The sequence below is a fragment of the Oculina patagonica genome, chromosome 3 (genome assembly GCF_052425735.1).
Source record: "Oculina patagonica isolate OP01 chromosome 3, crgOcupat, whole genome shotgun sequence".
NCBI lineage: Eukaryota > Metazoa > Cnidaria > Anthozoa > Scleractinia > Oculinidae > Oculina > Oculina patagonica.
The window spans coordinates 16,636,435-16,658,250 of NC_135760.1; the positions used below are offsets into that span (position 1 = coordinate 16,636,435).

The 21,816-nt window shown below is 38.2% G+C and overlaps 3 protein-coding genes across 3 annotated transcripts; 1 reads left to right on the plus strand and 2 right to left on the minus strand.

Annotated features, from left to right (window-relative positions):
- Positions 1-283: 283 nt before the first annotated feature.
- On the minus strand, positions 284-13,317 carry LOC144646977 (S-adenosyl-L-methionine-dependent tRNA 4-demethylwyosine synthase TYW1-like). Its single transcript, XM_078506702.1, has 21 exons — positions 13,202-13,317; positions 11,964-12,145; positions 11,195-11,311; positions 10,568-10,669; positions 9,943-10,128; positions 9,401-9,500; positions 8,503-8,675; positions 7,300-7,419; positions 6,929-6,974; positions 6,682-6,756; positions 6,269-6,321; positions 6,029-6,147; positions 5,671-5,780; positions 5,232-5,303; positions 4,124-4,229; positions 3,103-3,238; positions 2,520-2,630; positions 2,116-2,184; positions 1,840-1,938; positions 1,564-1,620; positions 284-931 (listed from the first exon to the last, which is right to left on the minus strand). Exons 1-21 carry the CDS (start codon positions 13,314-13,316, stop codon positions 770-772), a joined length of 2,310 nt encoding a protein of 769 aa, XP_078362828.1. The 5' UTR covers position 13,317; the 3' UTR covers positions 284-769.
- On the plus strand, positions 13,206-16,254 carry LOC144646983 (ribonuclease P/MRP protein subunit POP5-like). Its single transcript, XM_078506710.1, has 5 exons — positions 13,206-13,501; positions 13,595-13,737; positions 14,548-14,697; positions 15,172-15,255; positions 15,998-16,254. Exons 1-5 carry the CDS (start codon positions 13,482-13,484, stop codon positions 16,117-16,119), a joined length of 519 nt encoding a protein of 172 aa, XP_078362836.1. The 5' UTR covers positions 13,206-13,481; the 3' UTR covers positions 16,120-16,254.
- On the minus strand, positions 16,153-21,738 carry LOC144646981 (ribosome maturation protein SBDS-like). Its single transcript, XM_078506707.1, has 5 exons — positions 21,435-21,738; positions 20,407-20,536; positions 19,306-19,506; positions 17,839-18,006; positions 16,153-17,360 (listed from the first exon to the last, which is right to left on the minus strand). Exons 1-5 carry the CDS (start codon positions 21,560-21,562, stop codon positions 17,232-17,234), a joined length of 756 nt encoding a protein of 251 aa, XP_078362833.1. The 5' UTR covers positions 21,563-21,738; the 3' UTR covers positions 16,153-17,231.
- Between the last annotated feature and the right edge of the window lie 78 nt (positions 21,739-21,816).

A 21,816-nucleotide genomic window follows, 5' to 3' on the forward strand; every position in this document is an offset into this window, starting at 1 on the left:
TCGAAATAGAAACAGATAATAAATAACATAATTCTGAAAGAAAGTATTCTACAAGGTACCAGCCAGAATACAGTGTAGTAAAAATTTGAACATCCTAAGCAAACCACACAAGTTAAGTACAGCAAACAATTTCATCAGTGCTATTGGGGAATTCACCACTGAGGCCCTCTCCTTTCTAGGCTCTCTGCCAAATTCTCCTATCAACCGGCAGTAACTTTCAATTACTTGAACATGTAAATAATACAGTGTGAAAAGCGTAAAAGGCGGTGGCAAACAAGGACACATTGTGGCGGACACATTGTTGCTCGTGGTGTTTTTCTTGGGCTAGCAAAAAGGAAAACGTTTGTTGCAGACACAGAATGTTTCCTGAAAAAATCAGAATCTTTGTATCCGCAGGGAAACAATTGTGTCCACAACAACGTGTGCTCGATTGCCACCTCCTTTAGGTTCAAAACCAGTCTTCTAGTATAGAAGCTGAAATATTCGGCGGATGTCAGTTTCTTCCAGGACGTGCTTAAAATTCTCGTAAAATAAACGAAGCATTTCCGATTGCTGTTGTCAATCAGAAAATAGTGCAAAAACTCGCGAGCAGCTGCAATCCGAAAACTGTAAACTTGTAAATTGTGTCTCTTTGTGCCATAGAAACATGCCACCATTACTTCGCAACCTTCCTGACTCACGAAAAAACAAGTCAGGTAAATTCGTGAAGATGTCATTGCGACATTTCTTAACATATTACAAGCGAATTATAAAATTGTAGATTAATTATTTAACAGCCACTGATGTCCTTCTTCTTCTTGCGGTGCCAGCGAGTCTCCTCTGGATCAAACCCCCTTTGCGCATGTCCCATTAAGGCCCAGTCCGGTGTCTTGGCCATGTAGTCTAAGGCAGTGAAGTTTTCTGTTCCATTGCTCTCTTCATAACTACGCAACTACATAACGAATAAAATAAAAAGAAAAGATGTGAGCTATGTTAAGATTTAAAAGGAGGGAAAAGCCTTCACAGAAGATATGGTTTTATTGTCGTTTTTAACATAAGCGCTTATTCGAGGCTGGACGCTTATTAAATTTTCGCCATTTCTCGCAAGTAGTAAGTTTATTTTACAACAGAATAATAAAACGTGAAGATGTACCAAAGCAGAATTTTAACTGTTCGTTGAAAGTTTCTTTAAAACAAAACTCGGTCTTCGGCAAAGTCTCTTCTCAGCCAATTTCAACTGATCTCAATTTCAATAAAAATCAAAGTACTCCTCAGAGTGTGTGATGTTGGGAAATCTAATAAGTAGCTAACGTCATCAGTATGGAATTTCTGGCCGTGAATCGTAGACGTCTCTCTTCGCGTTTCGCACGTAGTAGCGGGAGCGAATGAGAGGCGGCTGTATTTGCAGGCTATTTTTTTTTATCAGCCAGATGATGCAAAGCGGGAGATCTTGGCAATCCTTTACGAGAAAGTTCCTATACCCTATGCTCCTTCTTTCACAAAAGAGGTGCTCAAAGCTCCTTACTGGGTAAAACTTGGGAGAATATTTCCATCACTAAACCTATGTTGACATTAAGGACTTACACGCTGATGGAATGTGGGATAATCGATCCATGTGTACCATCCATCCTCTTTCTTGAACTGCAAATAAATTGAATAAAGTAAGCAAATAATAAAACAAGAAACAGAGAAACATGGGTGGCACAATGGATAGTGCACTAGAACTGTTGAAACTTTTTGGGGGACACAAAGTTAGCCTCCAGGAGCGGGACAGTTGTACTCAGGCTAGCACAAAGGATACAGTAAAATTACAGCAAATAATGAGATGGGGGCAAAATGCAGTTTCCAATAAATTCTTACCTTCTTGTGAGCAATAAGAAGGCAGTTGGAATGTTCATGTTCACACGCAATCTCATAATCAGGCAGCAAGTCTGTGAGCTTTTGAACAAAGCCGATCACCTAAGGAGCAAAATAAATTGATCATCATCAAGATTCTCCTTGAAATATGAATACATTGTCAAACATACAGTTGATAAGGTTAAAGAAAATAATTAACTAATACAAATTATTGCATGGAATTACTGCTAAAATTCGCAAAACTTCCTTTTAAAGAAAGTGATATTTTAAAATTTCTACCTCCTCGTGCCATGGTACATTTTTCATTGTCAGAGTTGATGCTTTAGACTCTCCACAGTAAGTCACACCCTGAAGAGAAAAAGAAGAGAGAGAAACAAATAAACATTAACATGCATAGTATTATGGCACACTCAATAAAAGCAGTCACCTATTCTCACTCAAGTTTACTATCCACTGCTTATCAGTCATTTTCTAACGAGTAATTACACTGTTGAAATGGGCACGATAAAATCCCAAAATCAGGTGACAATTAAATTTAAAAGGCACTGGAAAGTAAAAGACTAGCTCCTATTGAAAAGCCTCGGGTGTATCTGGCGCAAGTGAGTCGGTGAGTAAGCGAGTCTCACAGTCGATGACCTCTGAAATTAAACATATTGTTCCTTTAGGAAATTATGTAACAGTACCTTAACTTCAATGAAGTCTGGGCGTCCAATGGAAACCAAGTCAGCATAGTTTTGGAGTTCTTCATTGTTCCACGATTTCACTATTGTGAGGCGATAAACAGTTCTCTGACCCTGAAATGCAAGACACCAGCTATGAAAATATCTTTCATGCCTAGAAAATTGAACAAAAATAAATTTGCCACTCACGGTGTGATAAGGAGGGGGCGTTGGTCTTAAACTTGAATTGAAATCGTTTCTATGCTCATTTTACCCAGACCTACTCTCCAACCAGAGTTATGAGGGAGGCCGTTTCAGCAAATCTTCGTAAAATAACAAAAGAATCGGGGAATACTACAAGACTTAGCAAGAACTCCCTGCAGTGTTATCACATATGCTTGTCGCTATTAATATCAACATGCCACAACCAAGCTTACCAAAGGCACAAGCTCAGTCCGTTTAAGGAGGTGTGATTAGTGATATGTTAATCATAACCCTAGCCTACACCTGTATAAGTACATAGAATGTAGCCAGTGAACCCTCAAACTGTTGGAAATACTGTACAAATGTTGTTAAGTAAAAACACACAATGCAAGACTCTTCAGACCTTTTCTGATAAAGCCTTTAGACTGTCAAGGAAGCGAGGCCAGAAATCTCTGAACAGTGGTCGATCAATTTTCTTGAGGCTGTCTTTTGTGCTCGCATCCACACTCACATACAACTGTGTCACAGGAATAAGGTTTCTAAAAGAAAATAAAACCATTCATTTAACTGTGAATCGCTGCAACAAAATATTTAAAGTAAAAACTGTGTGAGAGTGACTGTGCGTTGTCATCAGTTATTAGTTATAACTAATTTGTCCTTCTCAACAGAGCGGACTCGCTTAACGAGGAAATTTTATTATAGAGTCGGCACACCGTTTTTATGTTACAAGCGTCCTTTGTGTGCGATTAAAAGACTTGTTTTAAACGCTTAGAAAACTGTACCTTATCGGATATAAATGTGTTGTGTGTACGCTAGCTGAACTTTCGAACTTCAGAAAATTTTAGGGAACGAAATATTATTACCCAAATTTACAAGCCACTGTTGCGTTCTCGAAAATCGTAGCTGGCCTTTTTTTTTTTACCCAAAACGACATTTTAATCTCTCCACCCATGTCCTAGCCCATGCCACGGAAGTTTAAGCTTAAGAAAACTACAGTTTTTCATCACACATTAATTTCGAAAATCATAGGCGATTATAAGTCTTCAGTGAAAAGGACCTGTTCCTTTCCACATGGCATCAGCTCTCGCTGCCTCATCTTTAAACTAAATTACCTCAGGCAATAAAATATGACCATTCCAACACAATAGGTGATAAATTATATATAACTTATAGATGAGCTTTCGAAAAATTCACATAAGTTCATGTAGAAATAGTTAAGGGCTCTATAGTTACTGAGTGAGATGCAAACAAGTATGCAAGGCTTTGGTGAATTAAACTTATGCAACCCCACACCTTGAAAGATGGAGCTAATCAAGAGCTCCAAAACTTAATGGAAACTTAACAAGGGGCTTACAAACGTTTCAACTGGACAGGGAAAACCATAAACAAGAATTTGGAAAAACAAAGCAGCAAACAATACCCACCTGATAGCGTCAGGAAACTGTGCATTGGTGACAAGAAACGAGGAAATGTCATGGCCATGGAGAATCCTGACGAGTTCATTGATCCTTGGGTACATTATAGGTTCACCTATGGACAAAAAGAAACTGAGGATCAACAAGCAATTCACAGTGAGAGCATATAGCTAGGGTCCTTCACAGCCTTGCTTGGGCTTGTACATGCAATGCTTCCTTAGTTACACCTGGCACGTTTTTGGATGTCACTTTTGGTGTAGAAGTTTTCGTAGAGCTCTATACCTCCATGTTCGAACAAAAAAAATACTTACATCTGTTTTGATTTAGAAAAAAATGTAGCCAAAGAATTTCTGAAATGGACTCGCCTGGTGCTTCTGTTTCCATAAAGCACATCTCATCTTTCCTTTTTTTCACGTAATTTAATTGTCTACATAAACGTGATCAAGGCAGTAGTAAACGAATCAATCCTAAAAAACTTTTTACTCTTCACCCTTCTCCACTCTCCCACCCTTCAATAGTTCTAGCAACTTCATTTTAAACTCTACGCTTCTCTGGTTTACGTTTTCATACACTGCACGCCTTTACGGGTCAACGTTTTTATTCTAAGCTCTACGCTTCTGCAACTCTACGTTTTCATTCTAAACTGTTCTCTTCTTTACGTTTTCATTCTAAACTCGACACTTATACGGCTATATGTTTTTTATTCTATACGGTATGCTTCCAAGACTCTACGTTTTCATTCTTAATTGTGTGCTTCTAGGACTCTTAACTCTACACTCAACACTTCTACGGCTCTACGTTTTCATTCGAAACTCTATGCTTCTACGCCTGTTTGTTTCATTCAAAACTCTACACTTCCACGGGTCTACATTTTCATTCTTAACTCTTCGCTTCTACGGCTCTACGGTTTCATTCGAAAGTCTACGTTTCTATAGCTGCACATTTTCATTTTAAACTGTACACTTCTATGGCTCTACGTTTTCATTCTAAACTATACGTTTCCACGGCTCTATTTTGATTCTTAACTCTACACTTTTATGGCTATATGTTTTCATTCTATACTGTACGTTTCTACAACCAGAGTTCAAACATTACCAGGTGATTGAAAGTCTCTTACCGACAAGTGAAAGTGCGCAATGTCTGATGTTCATTCCTTCTTCGAATCGCTCAGGTTTAACACCAGGAACACCTGAAAACAGAGTATAGCAAAGCAGTTGAATAACATTTGCTTTATTGAATTAACAGGGTTAGATGCACAAGGAATGGCCAGCATGCACCATAAGATTGAACTCTTTCAATGTACTTGTACAAGCAGAACTTTGTTTTCATCAAATTGAAAACATTATTTTTATAACACATTCAGGACAAGAAAAATTGTCAATTATCATACAGTTTTAGGAAAACCTCTTTTAAAGGATAATCTAATGTGAAAACGGGACTCGTTGTTTAAGTTGTCAAATGAGCAAACAATATTATAGCCTAATTGCTGTGGGAGAAAAAAAAAGACAAGGGAAAATATGACAATGTTTAACCTCAGCTGATTTTGGTAAACATACCTCTGAATTGTTTAATCATGTTACGATGATTCTCCATGGCACCATTAACAATGGTGTCTGGATCATCCATCTTCCACTTCCACTCTGTTCCAACAGGATTTGTGTGATGTCTGCAGTATAAAAATTAAATTCACTGTATAAGAATAAACATTGGGAGGTTTTCTAATGGTCGTCAAATGGTTAACTCTTTTTTGGATTAAAGTTACTGTAACACCCGGCCGAGACACCTATCTTTGGTTAATTGTGAAATGCAAAACCTGTAGAAAAATGTTTATATTCTCGAGTTCTCCATGAAAAACAATGTACCTTGATTGCATAACTTTACTCTGTTTTTAAATGGAGACTAAATTGTGCTTACCTCCAACAGAAGACACACTTATTGGCACAAGCTAAGCTGGGCGTGGTCTCCATACAACGATGACTCTCTATACCGTAGAAGGTATGTTTGTAGCAGCCACCACGACCTCTTAACATTGACTGTAAGCAAAAGAAAAGGATCCGTGTAAAAATATTTTTAACTGTCACACATCACTGCTAAAAGCAGGTTAATTAAGTTTTACCCGGCAGTAAAACAAATTAAAGTTCTTCTTCAACATACCTTTGTCCACCTGCAAAGTTTAACTCCAGAATGAGTGCCAATCAATCGATAACCTAGAAAAAAGAACAAGTTAAAAGTTGGGAAATGTTACTAGCAATCAAAACTTCAAACTGCTATTTGTAAAACAAATAAAGGAGTGAAAGTTAAGCACATGAAATTGAGATTAACTAGTATGCTGTGTATATTTTGAACACTGCATTTCAACCAAAATGTTTTGGAGAGCCCAATGATAAACAGTGAGTGCCTAATGAAATCGTTCAATGAACATTGGTAACTGTTCTTGATAGAAATCAATAAAATTACTTTGGCTAGTAAAATCTGACATGTCACTAGCCAGTAAACTAGTGAGTTAATAAGTTAGTCTCAAGCCCTGGTCTTAGGTCGGTGATTGGAAATGTCTTTACTACATGTACCTTGCTTAGTTAGGGCTTTCTCCAGTGCAGGTGTAATCATCTCTTTAGGCTCTGTGATCACCTTTTTCTTTTTACCTTCAAAGTGAGTACAATGAAACAATTAAACATTACAGGTATAGTTTTCTGTGACCAACATTTCTCACCTATATTATTATAATTTTATTATCACTAATCTGCATTGTGATTGCAGTCTATAGCTAGCATAGTCCAGATGAAATGTACCAAATCCAATATTTAATAATCTTACCTATTATTCTCTTTGGGCCTTTTAACTGCATAGCTTCTTTATCTTCCTACAAAGAGGTACAAAATGAAATTACCAGTAGGAAAAAAATTAATACTGTAACAAAACTTCAGCATTATGATAGTTATGTTTTGATCAGTAATTAACTTTAAAAAATTCATACCATTCTGCATGCTTCTCAGGGCTACAGACTAACTTATTTGCTAACTACCCTATTGGCTAGTGACAGCTTTGATTTCAATGGCCAAAACCAATTTTCTACCAGCCAGAATTCTTAAGCTAACTTAGGTTTGAGCAGAGGCACTTTGCATTTCTACTTGCCTGTGGCTAGTTTTTTTTTGCTCATTCTGCTACCCAACTCCTATGTACTTTACCTTAGCTTGTTTCATTGTATTCATCATAGGTCCTAAATCCTCCATATCTAACAAGCCAGACTTATTCTCATTGTCCTCATCTTCTCCATCTTCTTCTTCACTGGTGCTTTCATACATCACCTGCAGTCAATAAAAAAGAGAAATGTGTTTTACTTACTGTCTAACTGGACATTTTTGAGCAGGCAAGGTCTGTGTTCAAGCCTTGTGGTCCATCAGGCCAAAGCTTATCCCAGTTCAGTCGCATGAAGCCCAAAGGAGTATTTCTACTCCCCCCTAGATGGGAAGCTAGTCCATCCCAAGGTTATCCCCTCAGCAATAAATTTGTTGGTAGGTAGAGTCTGTGTCGGAGCCATGAGGCTTATACAGCCGGAGCTTATCCCGGTTTCCGTAGCATTAAGCGACCAGGAGTATTGCTACTCCCCCCTGGATGGGATGCTAGTCCATCGCAGGGTTACCCCCCAGCAGTTAATTCGCCGGTACCCATTTGTACACCTGGGTGGAGAGAGGCACTGTGTGTCTTGCCCAAGAACACAAAACAGCGCCCCGGCCAGGCCTCGAACCCGGGCTGTTTGACTCGGAGTCGAGCGCGCTAACCATTAGGCCACCGCGCCTCCCAAATTCGTTGGTACCCAGCTTTTAAACCTGGGAGTGGGTGACAAGAAGCACTATGGGAGTAAAGTGCCTTGCCCAAGAACACATTTCCATGACCCTGGCCAGGGCTCGAACCCAGACCACTTAATCTGGAGTCCAGCGAATAACTATTATGCCACTCAGAAGGCAAGGTTAATATTTTTGCCATTTACAATGCTATTAAAATTAAAGAAAGCTTGCATTTCAAATGATTAGTACATGATTTACGTGTATATTAAAAGTCTAGAGAATTTGTAACACAATTGATTTTAGGTACATATAATTATGTTGTGGTTTAATTTTTTGTATTTATTGACTCATTGTTTGGGCATGCCAAAACACTGCAAGACTCCTAAAAATATATAACAATGGGTGTCCAAAGGTAAATGTAAGACTTTGCGAGACTGATATCTTTTCTGCAAGCCAGAGACCTTTTTAGGCTTGCAAAAGAAATCAAGACTCAGAGCAGGCATAAAAGAAATATTTGAGAGGACGAGACCCTTAAAATTTGGCTAAAGTTTTGCCAGATATGCATTTTTAGAAGGACCATTCACCACCCTTATAACTCACTACCTCATCATCTTGAATTTTATTTTCCTTAAGATCTTCTTGATTGTGACAACAGGTTTTGTCAGTCAACTGTGAATCACTGGAACAGTGACAGGAAGTCTCCTCTGATTTTTCTCTTGCATCTTTAAAATGGGACAGAAAGTCTGAACTCCAAAATTTGAAGTCTTCCTCGGTGCCTAAAAAAATATTAAAAACAATGTTTTAGTAACATTTTAACAAATCAAACCATGTTCACAAAATCAACACTGTTAAACTCAAGATTCACTTGCTGTACGTCATTTATTGTTAACTAAATAAATATTAATAAATATCTTTATTGGCCACTCCCTCAACAGGGCTTCTCAGGGCCAATGTTAACATGAACACTGATTAAACAAATATTGCAAATGAACTTAGCATGGTTAAAAATCCAAACTGGCTAGAGGCAGACCAGTTGGCTATTTACAAGCATAGCCGAGGAGTTGAACTACTGAAAACAACACCACAGGGATGGAGCTAAGAAAACACTGACCCGGCTCATGAACAAGCCCAGCTGGCTTTTTGGCCTTCAAATGCAGCTCTAAAAGTCTACCAAAGTCTTTGTTTTCATATGAAATTTCAGCTGGATTTGAGTTCTCTTTCAGCTGTTGAAACTACCTGGCAGCCAGCCCTTAGCGACATCCCTGACACCAGCACAAGTAGTAGCCAGAACGGAACTTAAACCTTCGACCACCAGATTTCAACTCCAGCGCTCTACTCACGGCGCAGCGAGTCAACGGAGACCGCGAACACACACCCACGGGGCAGAACGAGGGACGGCCAGGACACGACGCTGACGGACACCGGGGCGCACAGGAGGTCGAAGTAACCAGCCAGCCACGCTGTTCAATGTTTAGTAGATTATTCTACGATATGTTCTTACCTCCATGTTTGCTGTTTGCCACATTTTCATCTCCCATTCCAAAAGGAAAGACTCGCCTTGCACTGAGCAGCCCAAGCCACTTGTCAACATTCTTTCCAACCTGCAATAGAATTAATTTCAACTGGTGATTGTTTGAAACTTCTTAAAGAAGAGCATATAATTATTAAGTTGCTACATGTACATGTAAACACTTTGCAGTTAAAATAGTGAAGTGTTTAAATTTCTTCCAATAACAAAAAAAATAAAAAATTCAATACAAAATTCATTTCTTGAAGTGATTAGTTAAAAATATACAAACTTCAATTTTATTAAATTTAAGTCGAACATCGATTGGTGAAATGTCTACATGGCACACAACAGGTATTCATTGACCCAAATTAGGGATTCCACTATCTTCCCATAACTTTGAAAGATGTGCAATTTGTTTTTAATATTCTATTAAGTTCAAACAACAATTTTTTCAAGGCCTTGATTTTCATCATCAGTCAAATTAGTCAAGTTATGAATGTTGGATGAGGAATTTAATTTGTAATGACACTTACCAAGTTAAACCTTTCCTCGTAGAGAGAATTGCCGAGGCCAAACACAGAATAGTCTAAACCATGAAGGAGTGATTTTTGCACACGGAAATCATTTGCAGCTTCCTCTAGCCATTTACAGAACCATTCAGTGTTGTCTGGGGGCTTTCCATCCACATAGGTGCTAATTATAAACACACAAGTGTCTACCTGTAGTTTAGAAAATCAAATATACATGTAGTCAGCAAACTTGAAGGTAAACTGAATTACCCTAAACACCCACAGTTAAGCCGCACCTTTTTTCCAAAAATCATCGCTTGAAATTGGGAGTGGGGCTTATCTGCGGAAACATTTGGAAAAGGCACTGTCTGTTGTGAATTGACACTTATATGGAAAAGTATGTAAAACTGATTATTTTATAAATAAAATACATAAAACTACAAGGTAGTACTAGTCATTGCTTTTGCAAGTTTGGTGGCTCCTAAAAGCGTGTTGTTGATGTAAACATAAGCTTATTATTATTCCATTTTTTGTTAGTAGCAAGACAGAGTTTACCAGGTATGTTTGATGAAGAAAACTTCTTAACACTTAACTTAACTACTGCTTAATGGTTTCTTACAACTGTAGACATAACTATATTATAATGTACCTCGTCAGAAAGACTGTCTTCTGGTTCATAACTCTTTAAATCCACCACCTCACTTCTCAACCCAAGGCTTTGTGCTTTAGATTGTAGGTCTTCTGCTAGGCTCTGCAAAAGAATGAAATGAAAAGTTATTGGCAACAGATCATGGCAATCTCAGTCAGTTGTTATGACGGTGCCTTCCAGTATAATGGCAAACATTACATGAACATGTATTTTAGTAAACTTAAGTTCTGACTATTAGATAGGTACTTTTATTTCTTCAGGGTTGCCCAGTCAGCAGTAAAGGCTGCTGGTATCAACAGGGACCCTGATAAATAATAATTAATTATAAGTCTAGTAAAATAAAGGCTATAAAAATGTATGAAACAAAACAAAGGGTTATTTATTATTAGTTATGAGTGAAGAAAGTAGGAAAAACTAATGCATGCTATATTATATTGGAAGGGACTTAATCAAAGAAAGTCTCACTACTGAATCCCCCCAAAATAACAAACTCAAATTCATAATCAAATTAATAAATATTTGAATTTTTTATCTTGAATTACTTAACGTAAAGTTACCTTATTCAAAATTCAAAAATGCAAACTTGTACACTAGATATGAATGCATCAAATACCATGCACTTTGTACCTTAGCCTTTCCTGTCTGTGTTCCAAAGAATATTTTGAGTCCATCTGATCTGGCTATTCTTCTTCTATTACTCTCAGCATCCTCAAGAGGTGTAGAGTCATTGATAGCTCTATTTCCCTGTTAAAAAAAAAAACATTACCCTTAAGTTTATTAATATCCTTAAATAGTTTTCACTTCCAGTTAAGCTTAGTTGTTAGAGCATCCAACCCCTCCATCCATTGTAAGATCACAGGTTTGACTCCTGTCTGGGACTCAGATAAATTTATATTTTTTCCACATACCTCTCCTTTGGAGAGGCGCGGTGGTCTATTGTTTAGCGCGCGGGACCCCGGGGGGGGGTTCGGGGTTCGGCCCCCGGCGGGGGGTTTTTTTTTTTTTTTGGGGAAAAACTTTTTTTTCTTTTCTCTCTCCCCCCCCGTGTATAAATGGGGAACCACGAAAAAATGGGGGTTCCTCCTGACTGCCTCCCCGGGGGGGGAAAATTTTTAAAAGGGAATTTTTTTTTTTTTTTTTTTTTTATAACAATAGTCAGAATGTATCTATGTATGTATCTTTATCAGCGAGGCAGCTAGCCGAGTGGTTAGGGCACTGGACTCCTGCTATAGCTAGTTGGGATTTTTAACCTCCTTACTGTATGTTTAATATGTAATCTTTGTTTCTAATATTTGAATGCTCGGCCCCATAAGCACTTGTGCTGAATCAGTTTCCATGGGTAAACAATAATCACTTAATATTTATTTTATCTCAATTAAGAAACCTTTACCGGTACCTGTTTAGATTTTCTCTGTCTATACTCTGAGGTGTACTTGTCTTTTCCTCTGAGTTTGATAATAAGCCAAGACAAGCCCAATCCTCCAACAATAAGACTTCCTCCCTGAAGTCTCACAGACATCCACCAATCTATTAACTTGTCCTGCCATGTGGGCTTTTTATCAGCTTTTGAAGAATGTGCTAAGGAAAAAACAGATTTCTAAAATTCACACACCTTACAAAACATTTTGCTAATCAAATTAGAGCACTGTAGCACAGACATTAACCACAGATTGTGTGTTTCCTGGTGCTTTAATGGTAAGCTTAATATGCAATATCATCTATCAATGTTTGGCTGCATGGAGGAAGATGCTGGGCATTCAATGTAGATGGGGAAAACATGTAAGTTCAAATGCTCGGCCTACTTAGATGCACCTGGCCTCTTCCCTCCTCCACCTCCCCTCCACTTCTGGTGGCATTAAAGGACTGCTTACACTGCCTCTCATAGTACTAGTCCAGACGAACAGAAGAGATAACTGACTGGTGGTGAACAGGGCTGAACAGAGGAAAATGGGGCTGAATTTGGGTGAACAGGAGTGAAGGGAGGAGTATAGGATTGAACAGAAATGAATAGGGGTGAACGGGTATGAATAGACGGGAATGGGGGTGAACAGAGATGAACAGAGTTAGACAGAGGTACCAGCAAAGGTAAAAGGAGGTATACAGACGTGAACGTGTGTTAACAAAGGCGAGTGGGCCAGGAATGAACAGAGGTAAACTGAGTTGACGCACAGTAGGGACAGAATAGAGGGGATTAAACCAAAGCTGGAACACCATCCAACAGCTGGCCAAAGACAGAAAGCAGTGGAGGACCTTTGTTGCTGCCCTACGTGCCAGTGGGCATAATGGGCAGTGAGTGAGTGAACTGAGTTGAACGTGGGTGAACAGAGATTAAAGACATAAACATAATTGTTTATAACAGAAAGAATGTGGAATGCGTTGACGTCGTAAACAATCAATACATTGTAGAGTTTAAAAGTTTGGAGTATATGGTTTAATTCTTGTCTATTGTAATATTCATAAATCCGTGAAGAAAGAAAAACGAGGAAAAGGAAGTGTACTATAGAGGCAAACATGCGTGCATGCTGAATTTTTCAAAACTTTCGAAACACTGTACGAATTTACTTTAGTAGTCCACCAAATTTACATTCTACAACCGATAAATACAAAGAGTTACTATTTGCTTTTAATACTTACCATCTACTTGAAAGGATAAACAAATAACGAGAAGCAAGATGGCTGTCCGAAAGAAAAGGAACATCAACCCGCATGATTTACAAGCCGCCATTTTCAGCTGATTTTGTTGCGTCATGTGTTCTTACACAACGTGGTTTCCACGTTCCCGAAACAAAAGCTCGGTTACAAAGTCAGGCAAGGAACGCCTGTCGATAACTGCAGTTGCTCATACCGCCAAAACGAACTTGACCGACGGATGAACTTCTGTTTGTATTAAGCTTAAAATCATGAAGTAGAAAGCATGGTCAGGTTTAAAAAGAGGTAAGTGTTGAACACAAACTCACCAGAAGTTTATAAGTAGAGTATTTCACGTTTTAGCTGAATTCGTTTTCTGTCATTTCACTCCTATTGCAGGTATCTGTTGGTGGAAATTTCATTTAAAGACGGCAAAGTCAATGACAAACTTTTAGGCAAAGTAATATACAAAGCCGTGAAAGAAGCCGTCATATCCGCTCATGGAGACTACGGAATGGCTTGCGTTGATCGGTCATTGCAAGGTGCATAACTCATAGGCTTTCTTAAAGGGACACTGTCACGGGGATTTTAATGTTTTTTTTTGTAAAAAGTACTAATTTAAATTTTGTGGGAGGAGCGGTGGCCTAATGGTTAGCGCGCTCGACCCCGAGTCGAACGGCCCGGGTTCGAGGTCTGGCCGGGGCGCTGCGTTGTGTTCTTGGGCAAGACACTTTACTCTCACAGTGCCTCTCTCCACCCAGGTGTATAAATGGGTACCGGCGATTACCCTGGGGGGTAACCCTGCGATGGACTAGCATCCCATCCAGGGGGGAGTAGCAATACTCCTAGTCGCTTAATGCTACGGAAACCGGGATAAGCTCCGGCTGTATGAGCCTCATGGCTCAGACACAGACTTTACCTACTAATTTAAATTGGTGAATAGCTATATTAAAGAGGTCTTTTCGTACACAAAATGTACCTAGTACATCAAGATAGAGGTATAAAGTAAATTGTTGTTGAGCGAAAAAGTGAGCCATGATAAATTTTAGGTGCTTTTCCGGTCCGCAAGGACAAAACTTGAAAAAATCAGCATGACTTTTTCAAGTTGGCACCTAAAGTTCCCGATGGCATCACAATTATATCACTTGTTTATCGCTTCAGTACACTTGGATGGTGATTTTTAACAAAATAGGACTACTATTCGTAGTTTCCATTTGTCTTAAGGCTCTTGCGGTTTTGAAGTGAAACTGGTGACAGTGTCCCTTAATGGGATTTGTTCATAAAGTCAAAGTATCCTTTCTTGACCACTGTCTAGTACAGTACTTTTAATTTCGTTTTGTTTCCTATTTTAGTGAAGTATGTAAACCCGCTCACTGGAGTAGCTTTTATAGCCTGCGGCAGGGACTATTATAGGATGGTTTGGTCTGCACTCACCTTTATCAGGACCATTTCCATTGAAAAAACAGTTACACCTTGCATGTTCAGAGTACTTCATGTTGGAGGTAATATATTTTTTTTAATATATTAATAATATAATTTGCAAACTTCTTACCCTTTTGAGTTCCCTTGGTGACAGTGTGTTTCATAGTTTAGGACCAGCTACCAATCCAGGGATGGTGAAGCTGGTGGGCTGGGTTGGTGTTTGGGGGGGGGGGGGGGGAGGGTGGCTTTAGCCCCCCACTTTTTGCGAAAAAAATAACTTTAGACTTACTAAGAGAAGAGTCTCTTAAGCCCCCTACTTCAAGTCACTAGTCAGCCCCCCCCCCCCCACCAATGTGGAAAAATGTTCCGTTGTCCTTGCAATCTTTCAAAGTTTGATTTTAAGTTAATCAGGATATATATTAGTAGATTTTAAGGTTGCTAGAGATGCTACCCTTCCATTTAGTTCATGAAAGGAAATAGAAATAATTTCAAACTTATGAACAGAACAGAAAAAATAAGTGTAGACGTGGTTTGTGTTCTCTGGCTCTTTTCAGGTACTCTTCTCTCCTGTCAAAAGTTCCTAATACGTCACAATAAAGAGGAGTTATTAAAGTTGTTACAGCGGTGCAAGACACCAGGTTAGTTTTAGCAACCATGTATCTCTAACTCTTGGCAATACTCATTGTTGTGTGGCAGAGAAGAAAGAACTTTACAGCAGTTACCAATCATCAGAGAAAAAAACATTCAGTGTAACCGGATTTTTAACCACCAAAAGCACATTAAAAAGTAACTTAGGGCTTTATAGACAGTAGCCATTTGCATGCATTGCAGGCCTATGATACTACAGTGATAATACATAGCATATATTATCGGCACACACTGTGTGGAGAGGGTGTGGTGCCTTCGGTTGCCTGTATTTTGACCCCTGTTGTCTTGAGAATTCACATCACTGGCATTTTCACATAATTTGGTTTCAACCAATGGTGAGTTTGCAAATCACAAAATAGTGGTTTTCGTCACTTAGATGAATTCCTGTACATTAATTTTATTTATCAAGAAATGAAGTAAACCAGTACATTGTCATCATCATCGTCATCACCATCATAATTTACTACTTAATGGGATGGGATGATCAGCCCAATGTCCAACCTTCTACTGCCAAGCCTGGCAGGAGGGAAGCTTGTATTCAAGCCTGATCCAGTGGCCTTTCCCAAGCAGCAAAATCAATATTATTTTTGCACCTAAAAAGAATGAAGAACCTAAAATGTTAAACCCCTAGTCAATTTTAATTTTATATCCTTTTGTTCTTTAACTGACAGATTGTAAGAAAGGTTTTACTTGTGACCATAAAAACTGTTTTTTCTTTTTGTTTTGTTTTAGCTGAAAGGAAAAAGATATCAAAGACCATAAAGAAAGCTGAAACAAGTACAATTCCCCTGGACCCCTTTAAAGCATGGAAAAAGAAAACAAATTCTACCTCAGACATTCTGCCTGATGAATAGATGTTGACTCTAACTAGCAGGATTCAAAGTAAATTATGTTATACAACAACAAACCTTTATTTTTCAATTCTTTTATGTTATGTTATGTAACCTTGTAAAATATAATACCACATAATAAATTTTATTGTCAGTGGCTTCAAGTCTGTGTGTCATTCAAATAATGATATTAAAACCTGCCTGAATCACAAAAGACAAAAACATTGGTGGAAATCTTTGGTGGAAAAAAGAACTTTTTCTTAGCCTGCTTACCAGTTGTAACTCGTAACCTTCCTGTGTGCAAGAAGCAAACAAATTCTTCAGATGAGAAAAAGTTTTGTTTGCTTCTCACACTTGAGAAGGAAACGCCTTCTACACCTTCTTGTGTAAAGCCATCTCATTCCTCAAGTGGAAAAGGGCAAATAAGAGATGCTGCATGCAGGCTGCTTCTTCACAGGCTAGGAAAGTTTGTTTAAATGCCAACATTTTACCAAATGTTTTTGTCTTGAATGGCCATGCCAACACTGCTTTTTAAAATCTCCTCAATCTCAAGCATTTTTTTATTTCTCAAGTAAGTTGCGGTGACAAAAAAGGCTTGTTAATTTAAAATGTTTTAACATCTATTAAGTCCTTCTATCTGGTCTCGCAGAGTGAGCACTTGATCTTAGTCAACTTCTGGCAGAAATTAATTATTACAACCAAGGTATAAGTGCATACACCAGCCAATATTTTTGCTAAATTTAATATCCCAAAGGATTTTATGGGAAGCTGAGTGTATATGGTACACGCTCGCTGCACACAGCGGTTACAACTCAATTATCTTTGAGTCGCATGAATGAATCTCCAATTTACAGCCTGTGGCATTCTCATATGGTATGGGGGCCTAAAAAACTCTTCCTGGGGAGAGATTGGAGCCTTCAGCTAAATGAATGATGCTGCAGCAGGCTCAGGGGCCAAGTAATTCTTCCCCACAAATTTCGATTTTTTTTTTTTTGTCTTTCTGTCCTTTTTATCTTTATTTCTTTTGCCCTACATCTTTCATTTCCTTGTTTTCTGTGTTCTTTTTATTGCATTAATTTAATTGCATAACAGTTAAAAAACAACAACTTAGTGTGCACATATTTGTTGCAGCCATATTATTCAAGTCTTTCATCGCCTTCCTCGATATCTTTTAAACTGATCATTTCCAATGTTCCTCGTCCCCGTGTTTCAGCCCGGAGAGTTTCATCAATAACTCTGTAACAGCCAGGATCTATGAGGCAAACCTAGCAACAAATTGCAACAAAAATAATTTCAGTAAGAGATATGCAATTCCAACAATACTCCTCGCCGCCCCCCCCCGCCCCCCCAAAAAAAACCCCCCCCAAAAAAAAAACCTACAATTTCAGATGCAAAAATCCTTTCTGAAAACAAGCCCTCTCAAATATAAGCTCCTGGGCTTATATCTTGTAACAGCTCTTAAAGAATGATTTGACTTTTCCAATTATAAGACCCTGTTGTAGGGCTTGTTTCATATTTTATGCTGAGAATGCTCATATATGTAGCAACTGAAGGACCTGTTTTGGGTTTCAAATTGTCATGTTGAGAGAGCTTTACCATGCAGTATTCTTGTATGCACTGAAACATTTCAGTCACAATATCCCATCCAGAAAGAAACCTAAACATTTTAGACTTGACTTATAACAAATGTGCAAATCTTTTATTTTTCTTGTTAAGTTAACTCCATTAATTCCTTTTTCTTACTATTTCTAAATCTCCATTCTGCCAGTCTTCAGTTTCCACAACAGATATGCTAGGTCTAAGTTTCTCGTGTACTCTCTTAGCCTCCCGACTTGGTATGATCAACCGCAGACGCATTTGAGCACGTTCAATTTCCATGGTCTCTTTGAGTTGCTTGATGACCTCCAAAGCCTAAGAAAATGTAACAAAGATAGGAATTATTGATCCTTCCTTTCTAAGGCACATATTAATCCAGGGTGAGACCCTTAATGGCACTGAGTTGAGGTCTCAGCCCCAGTTATTCACACCATGATCAACCTCCTCCAATGATCTGTCAACATAAATTCTTGTCATGTGGAACTCTCAAACTAAGGATCTCAAAAGTGTTTGGATGACAAATTTAACCATTCCTCACCCCCATGGCACAAAGGCTTGGAGTGGACTGAGGCCAGCCAAATTATTGAAGAAAGGTAAGAAATCGCAACAGCTTAATTAATTTAAGTCATCTGCGAGGGGAGCAGTGTTGGGAGTGGGGGGGGGGGGTGGGTACTCGTTTGTAATGATTCGATTTAGCGCCCGGGGCGCTTATTTACTTTTTGCACCTCAAGGGAGGCGCTTAATCGAGACAGGGCGCTTATTCGGGACAGGGCGCTAATTTAAATTTTTGAGAAATAACAAAATGTTCAAAACAAAACTTTAATAAATATTAAAGATAACTAACAATAACAGAAACTGTAACAGCAGCAAATTGTTGTAAAGTTAGAGGGAAAAGCAGCGGTTTTATATTACTTTATAAAAGAATTGTTCATTTTAGCAGTAATTATATACATTGTACGGTATGGTAAATGTTCATGCGACTTTATCTAAGAACTTGAGACCAAAGTAGATGACTTCACCTAGGGAGTTGATCCACAATAGGGGGCGTTTATGCCTAGAATAGGGGCACTTATAAGAATGAGGGTGCTTGTAAGAATGGGGGCGCTTACTTGGAATACGGGGTGCTTATTGTACCACAAAAACACATTTGAAGGGGGGCGCTTATTCGGAAGGGGGCGCTTATTGAAAGGAGGGGGCTTAATCGAATCATTACGGTACTCCAAAAGCCGTCACACGTTGATAAATGATGTCCCCTTGCTTCTGTTTAGCAACTTCTGGGACGAAAACCGCAGGCTCAGTCACTTCTCGGAGAAGTGATGTCGCCATCAACTGGCACTCATTCCCCTGACTGTATGGCTGATCAAGGGTTAAATTTCCCTTGTCCTTCATAAATGGGGACGGGGATGGGGGATTGAAAGAGTATTTTAATGCTTATTATGGTGGGTTTTGCATGTTAGAGATAAGTCGATTTCAAAACTTGAGGAAAAAGACCTCATAATTTAGCTTAAATTATCATGCTTTGAACAACCCAGCCCAGAGCTAAAAAACCAGCCACCCCAGGGTTTAAAGCTATCAACCGTTGCTCCAGTAAGTTAGCCACTGCAAAACTAGTACCTGCTGTTTTGTTGTTCTTGTTGGAATAACTGAATAATGGATGTCTTTCATTGCCCTCTCTATCAAACCAACGGGATAAGGTCTCTTTGTTTCTGGGTTGACGCATTTGTCAGCTACAATTGTCGCAATGTCTCTGAACATTGATTCCAGCTGTGTGCTTCTTTCCTTCTCTGACACCTGTAGCTCTCCTTTAGCCAAAATCTTTAGGTGAAAAAAATAAACAATTTATTATAAATAATTTTGCCAAAGAGAAAATATAATAAATCTTAGCCATTTTAATCAACAAATTATGCCCCTTAGCTTCTTGTTGTGCAGCATTTTGCTTGAGTCACATGTTAAAGGATCTTTCTAAAAGCTGGTTGTCATTAGTAATAGAGTCCTAGTCAAAGAGTGATGTAAATATCAGAGTCATAAGAGCACTACCGACCAGTAAAAATCGAAAATCAGAGTCGTAAGCAGAGGCACAAACTTGACGGGATCAGAGTCCAGTTAATCAGTATGTTTTCATTTTCTTCCGATATTTATTTTTCTGCTTATGACCAGCTGTCATCATTATGATCCAGTAAAAATAGATTGTCAGAGCCACAAGCAGAAGAGGAAGAACAAACCAATCACAATGCTAGCTCTCAGGTCCTCCGCCTACTTCCTTTCTGCTTGGGACTTCAACAATCTTGTTTGCAGCAGATTATATATAAGCAATGGATGGAGTCATAAGTGGAACCTAAACTCTGCTTATGGCATATGACTACATCGGTTCCATTTTCCAGGGATGTCGCTAGGGGCCGGCTGCCGGCTTTTTTAAGTGTATAATATTTTTCGGGTATTTTTTTTTGTAAAAAAAAATTTTTTATTTTTTTTTTTAGCAAAAAGGGTTTTTGTTTTTTTTTTCCCCATTTTCACTAGATCATAGTGCTCTGCACTTCCGATTACCACTCAGACTCAAAACGCAAGTAAGAACCAGCCTTGCTTAAAACATCATTCACTTAAATTCACAGTGATCTAGATTGAAATAATAGGTTTGTAATGTATATATAAATGTTTTATTTTTACTATTGGGCACTTGTACATGAAAGCCAAATTTATGTGACTAATTATTATTACCTGTACACAAATTTCTGATTGATCTGCTGTTCCAAATGCTCTTGTTAAATCCTCATTTTTTGCAACTTGGCCTTTGGAAACATTTGTGAAAACTGTATGGGTTTGAAGAACTTCATCAATGTCCTTTTCTCTGTAGAAAAAGTTGTAATAATTATTATGTGAAATACAGTTGTCAACCTCATAAATAATTCATCAACTGGAGGTAAAACAAAGGAAGCCATAACTTACTTACAGTTATGTTGATTGGACAATCTGATCTAAGTTGTCATTTACTCCTTTGTTTTATTTTGACTGAGAAAATTATCAACACTCATCGCTCTATTAAAACACTTCAATTTCATCTAATATCTTTTGTTTTTCTCCTTTGTTTTATTTTATTTTTGCATTTCTGTGTGATACAGGGAACTACGTTGGCTACACGCGCGGGCATTTGCATGCCTGAGTGGATGGCCACAAAAGCACGTCATCTTCTGTACGCAAGCACTATGACAACCTCCTCAGTTGTTTCAAAGTGCTAAAGAAATGCAAGAACAAATTTGACTGTCTTGTCAACGAGATGCTTTACATCAAGCAATTAACACCGAGTCTGAACGTGCAAACGGATTCAATCCGTGCTCAAATGTATTTGTATAGCCACCACCATTATGCAAATGTTTACCTCTTTGAACCTCGCATATTAATTATTTTTTCTCAATTTACCCTGGGGTGATAATGGCGTCAAGATGTCGCCGAAACGTCGGGATAATATCGTTTGTGGGCGGTTTTTCTAAAAAAAATTTACCTGTTTGTGTATAATCTATGCATGTTTGAAGCTCAAATTATAAAGCTTATATTCTAACTAACTTTTTTGGTAAAAAAAATACGATTGCAGCTGCCCTAAATAAAGTATATCTGTAGTTAATTATATAACTCATATAATATATACCTTACTTCCACCTCTTGTTAGTAACTTTAATTTTTACTTTCTATTATTGCAATGTCAGCTGAAAACTACAAAGTCACTTGAGTGAAATGTTTGCTAGACTTACACTTTGTTACGCCAAGACATGACTTTGTTCTTGTAGCAGGCGATTTCAAAACGTTTTCCAGCTTTCTTCAACCTTACCACAGCTACATTTGTTAGCTTTACTTGATTTGTTGGCGTAAAAATCGACATTTTGCTTTCATACAATATTTTCAACTTTTGAAGACGACAACCTCGCAATGAATGAAATTACTACCTTCAGTGGAGGGGTAAAGTCAGTTGTCATGTTGGGATAAATTCATTGTGGACTTGTTGAAAAGCCTCATTCTAACAATCTTTTGATGAATATAAAAACTATTAAAGCTATTTAGTTTTATAAGGTTTAAAATTCTCAATTATTACTTAAGGTCACTAAATTGGTGACTTTTTCATAATCTTTGTCAGTC

Bases quoted from the DNA above. Each gene is read 5' to 3' on its own strand.
- LOC144646977 (XM_078506702.1), bottom strand. From the start codon at position 13,316: ATGACGCAACAAAATCAGCTGAAAATGGCGGCTTGTAAATCATGCGGG. The intron at 6,757-6,928 runs GTAAGATTATTA...CTCACTTTGAAG, and splicing joins AGGCCCAAAGAGAATAATAG to GTAAAAAGAAAAAGGTGATC. The intron at 1,621-1,839 runs GTAAGAATTTAT...ATTTATTTGCAG, and splicing joins TTCTTATTGCTCACAAGAAG to TTCAAGAAAGAGGATGGATG.
- LOC144646983 (XM_078506710.1), top strand. From the start codon at position 13,482: ATGGTCAGGTTTAAAAAGAG. The intron at 13,502-13,594 runs GTAAGTGTTGAA...CTCCTATTGCAG, and splicing joins ATGGTCAGGTTTAAAAAGAG to GTATCTGTTGGTGGAAATTT. The intron at 13,738-14,547 runs GTGCATAACTCA...TTCCTATTTTAG, and splicing joins CGTTGATCGGTCATTGCAAG to TGAAGTATGTAAACCCGCTC.
- LOC144646981 (XM_078506707.1), bottom strand. From the start codon at position 21,562: ATGTCGATTTTTACGCCAACAAATCAAGTAAAGCTAACAAATGTAGCT. The intron at 20,537-21,434 runs GTAAGTCTAGCA...CTTTTTCTACAG, and splicing joins ATGTCTTGGCGTAACAAAGT to AGAAAAGGACATTGATGAAG. The intron at 17,361-17,838 runs GTAAGAAAAAGG...ATTTGTTGCTAG, and splicing joins AGAATGGAGATTTAGAAATA to GTTTGCCTCATAGATCCTGG.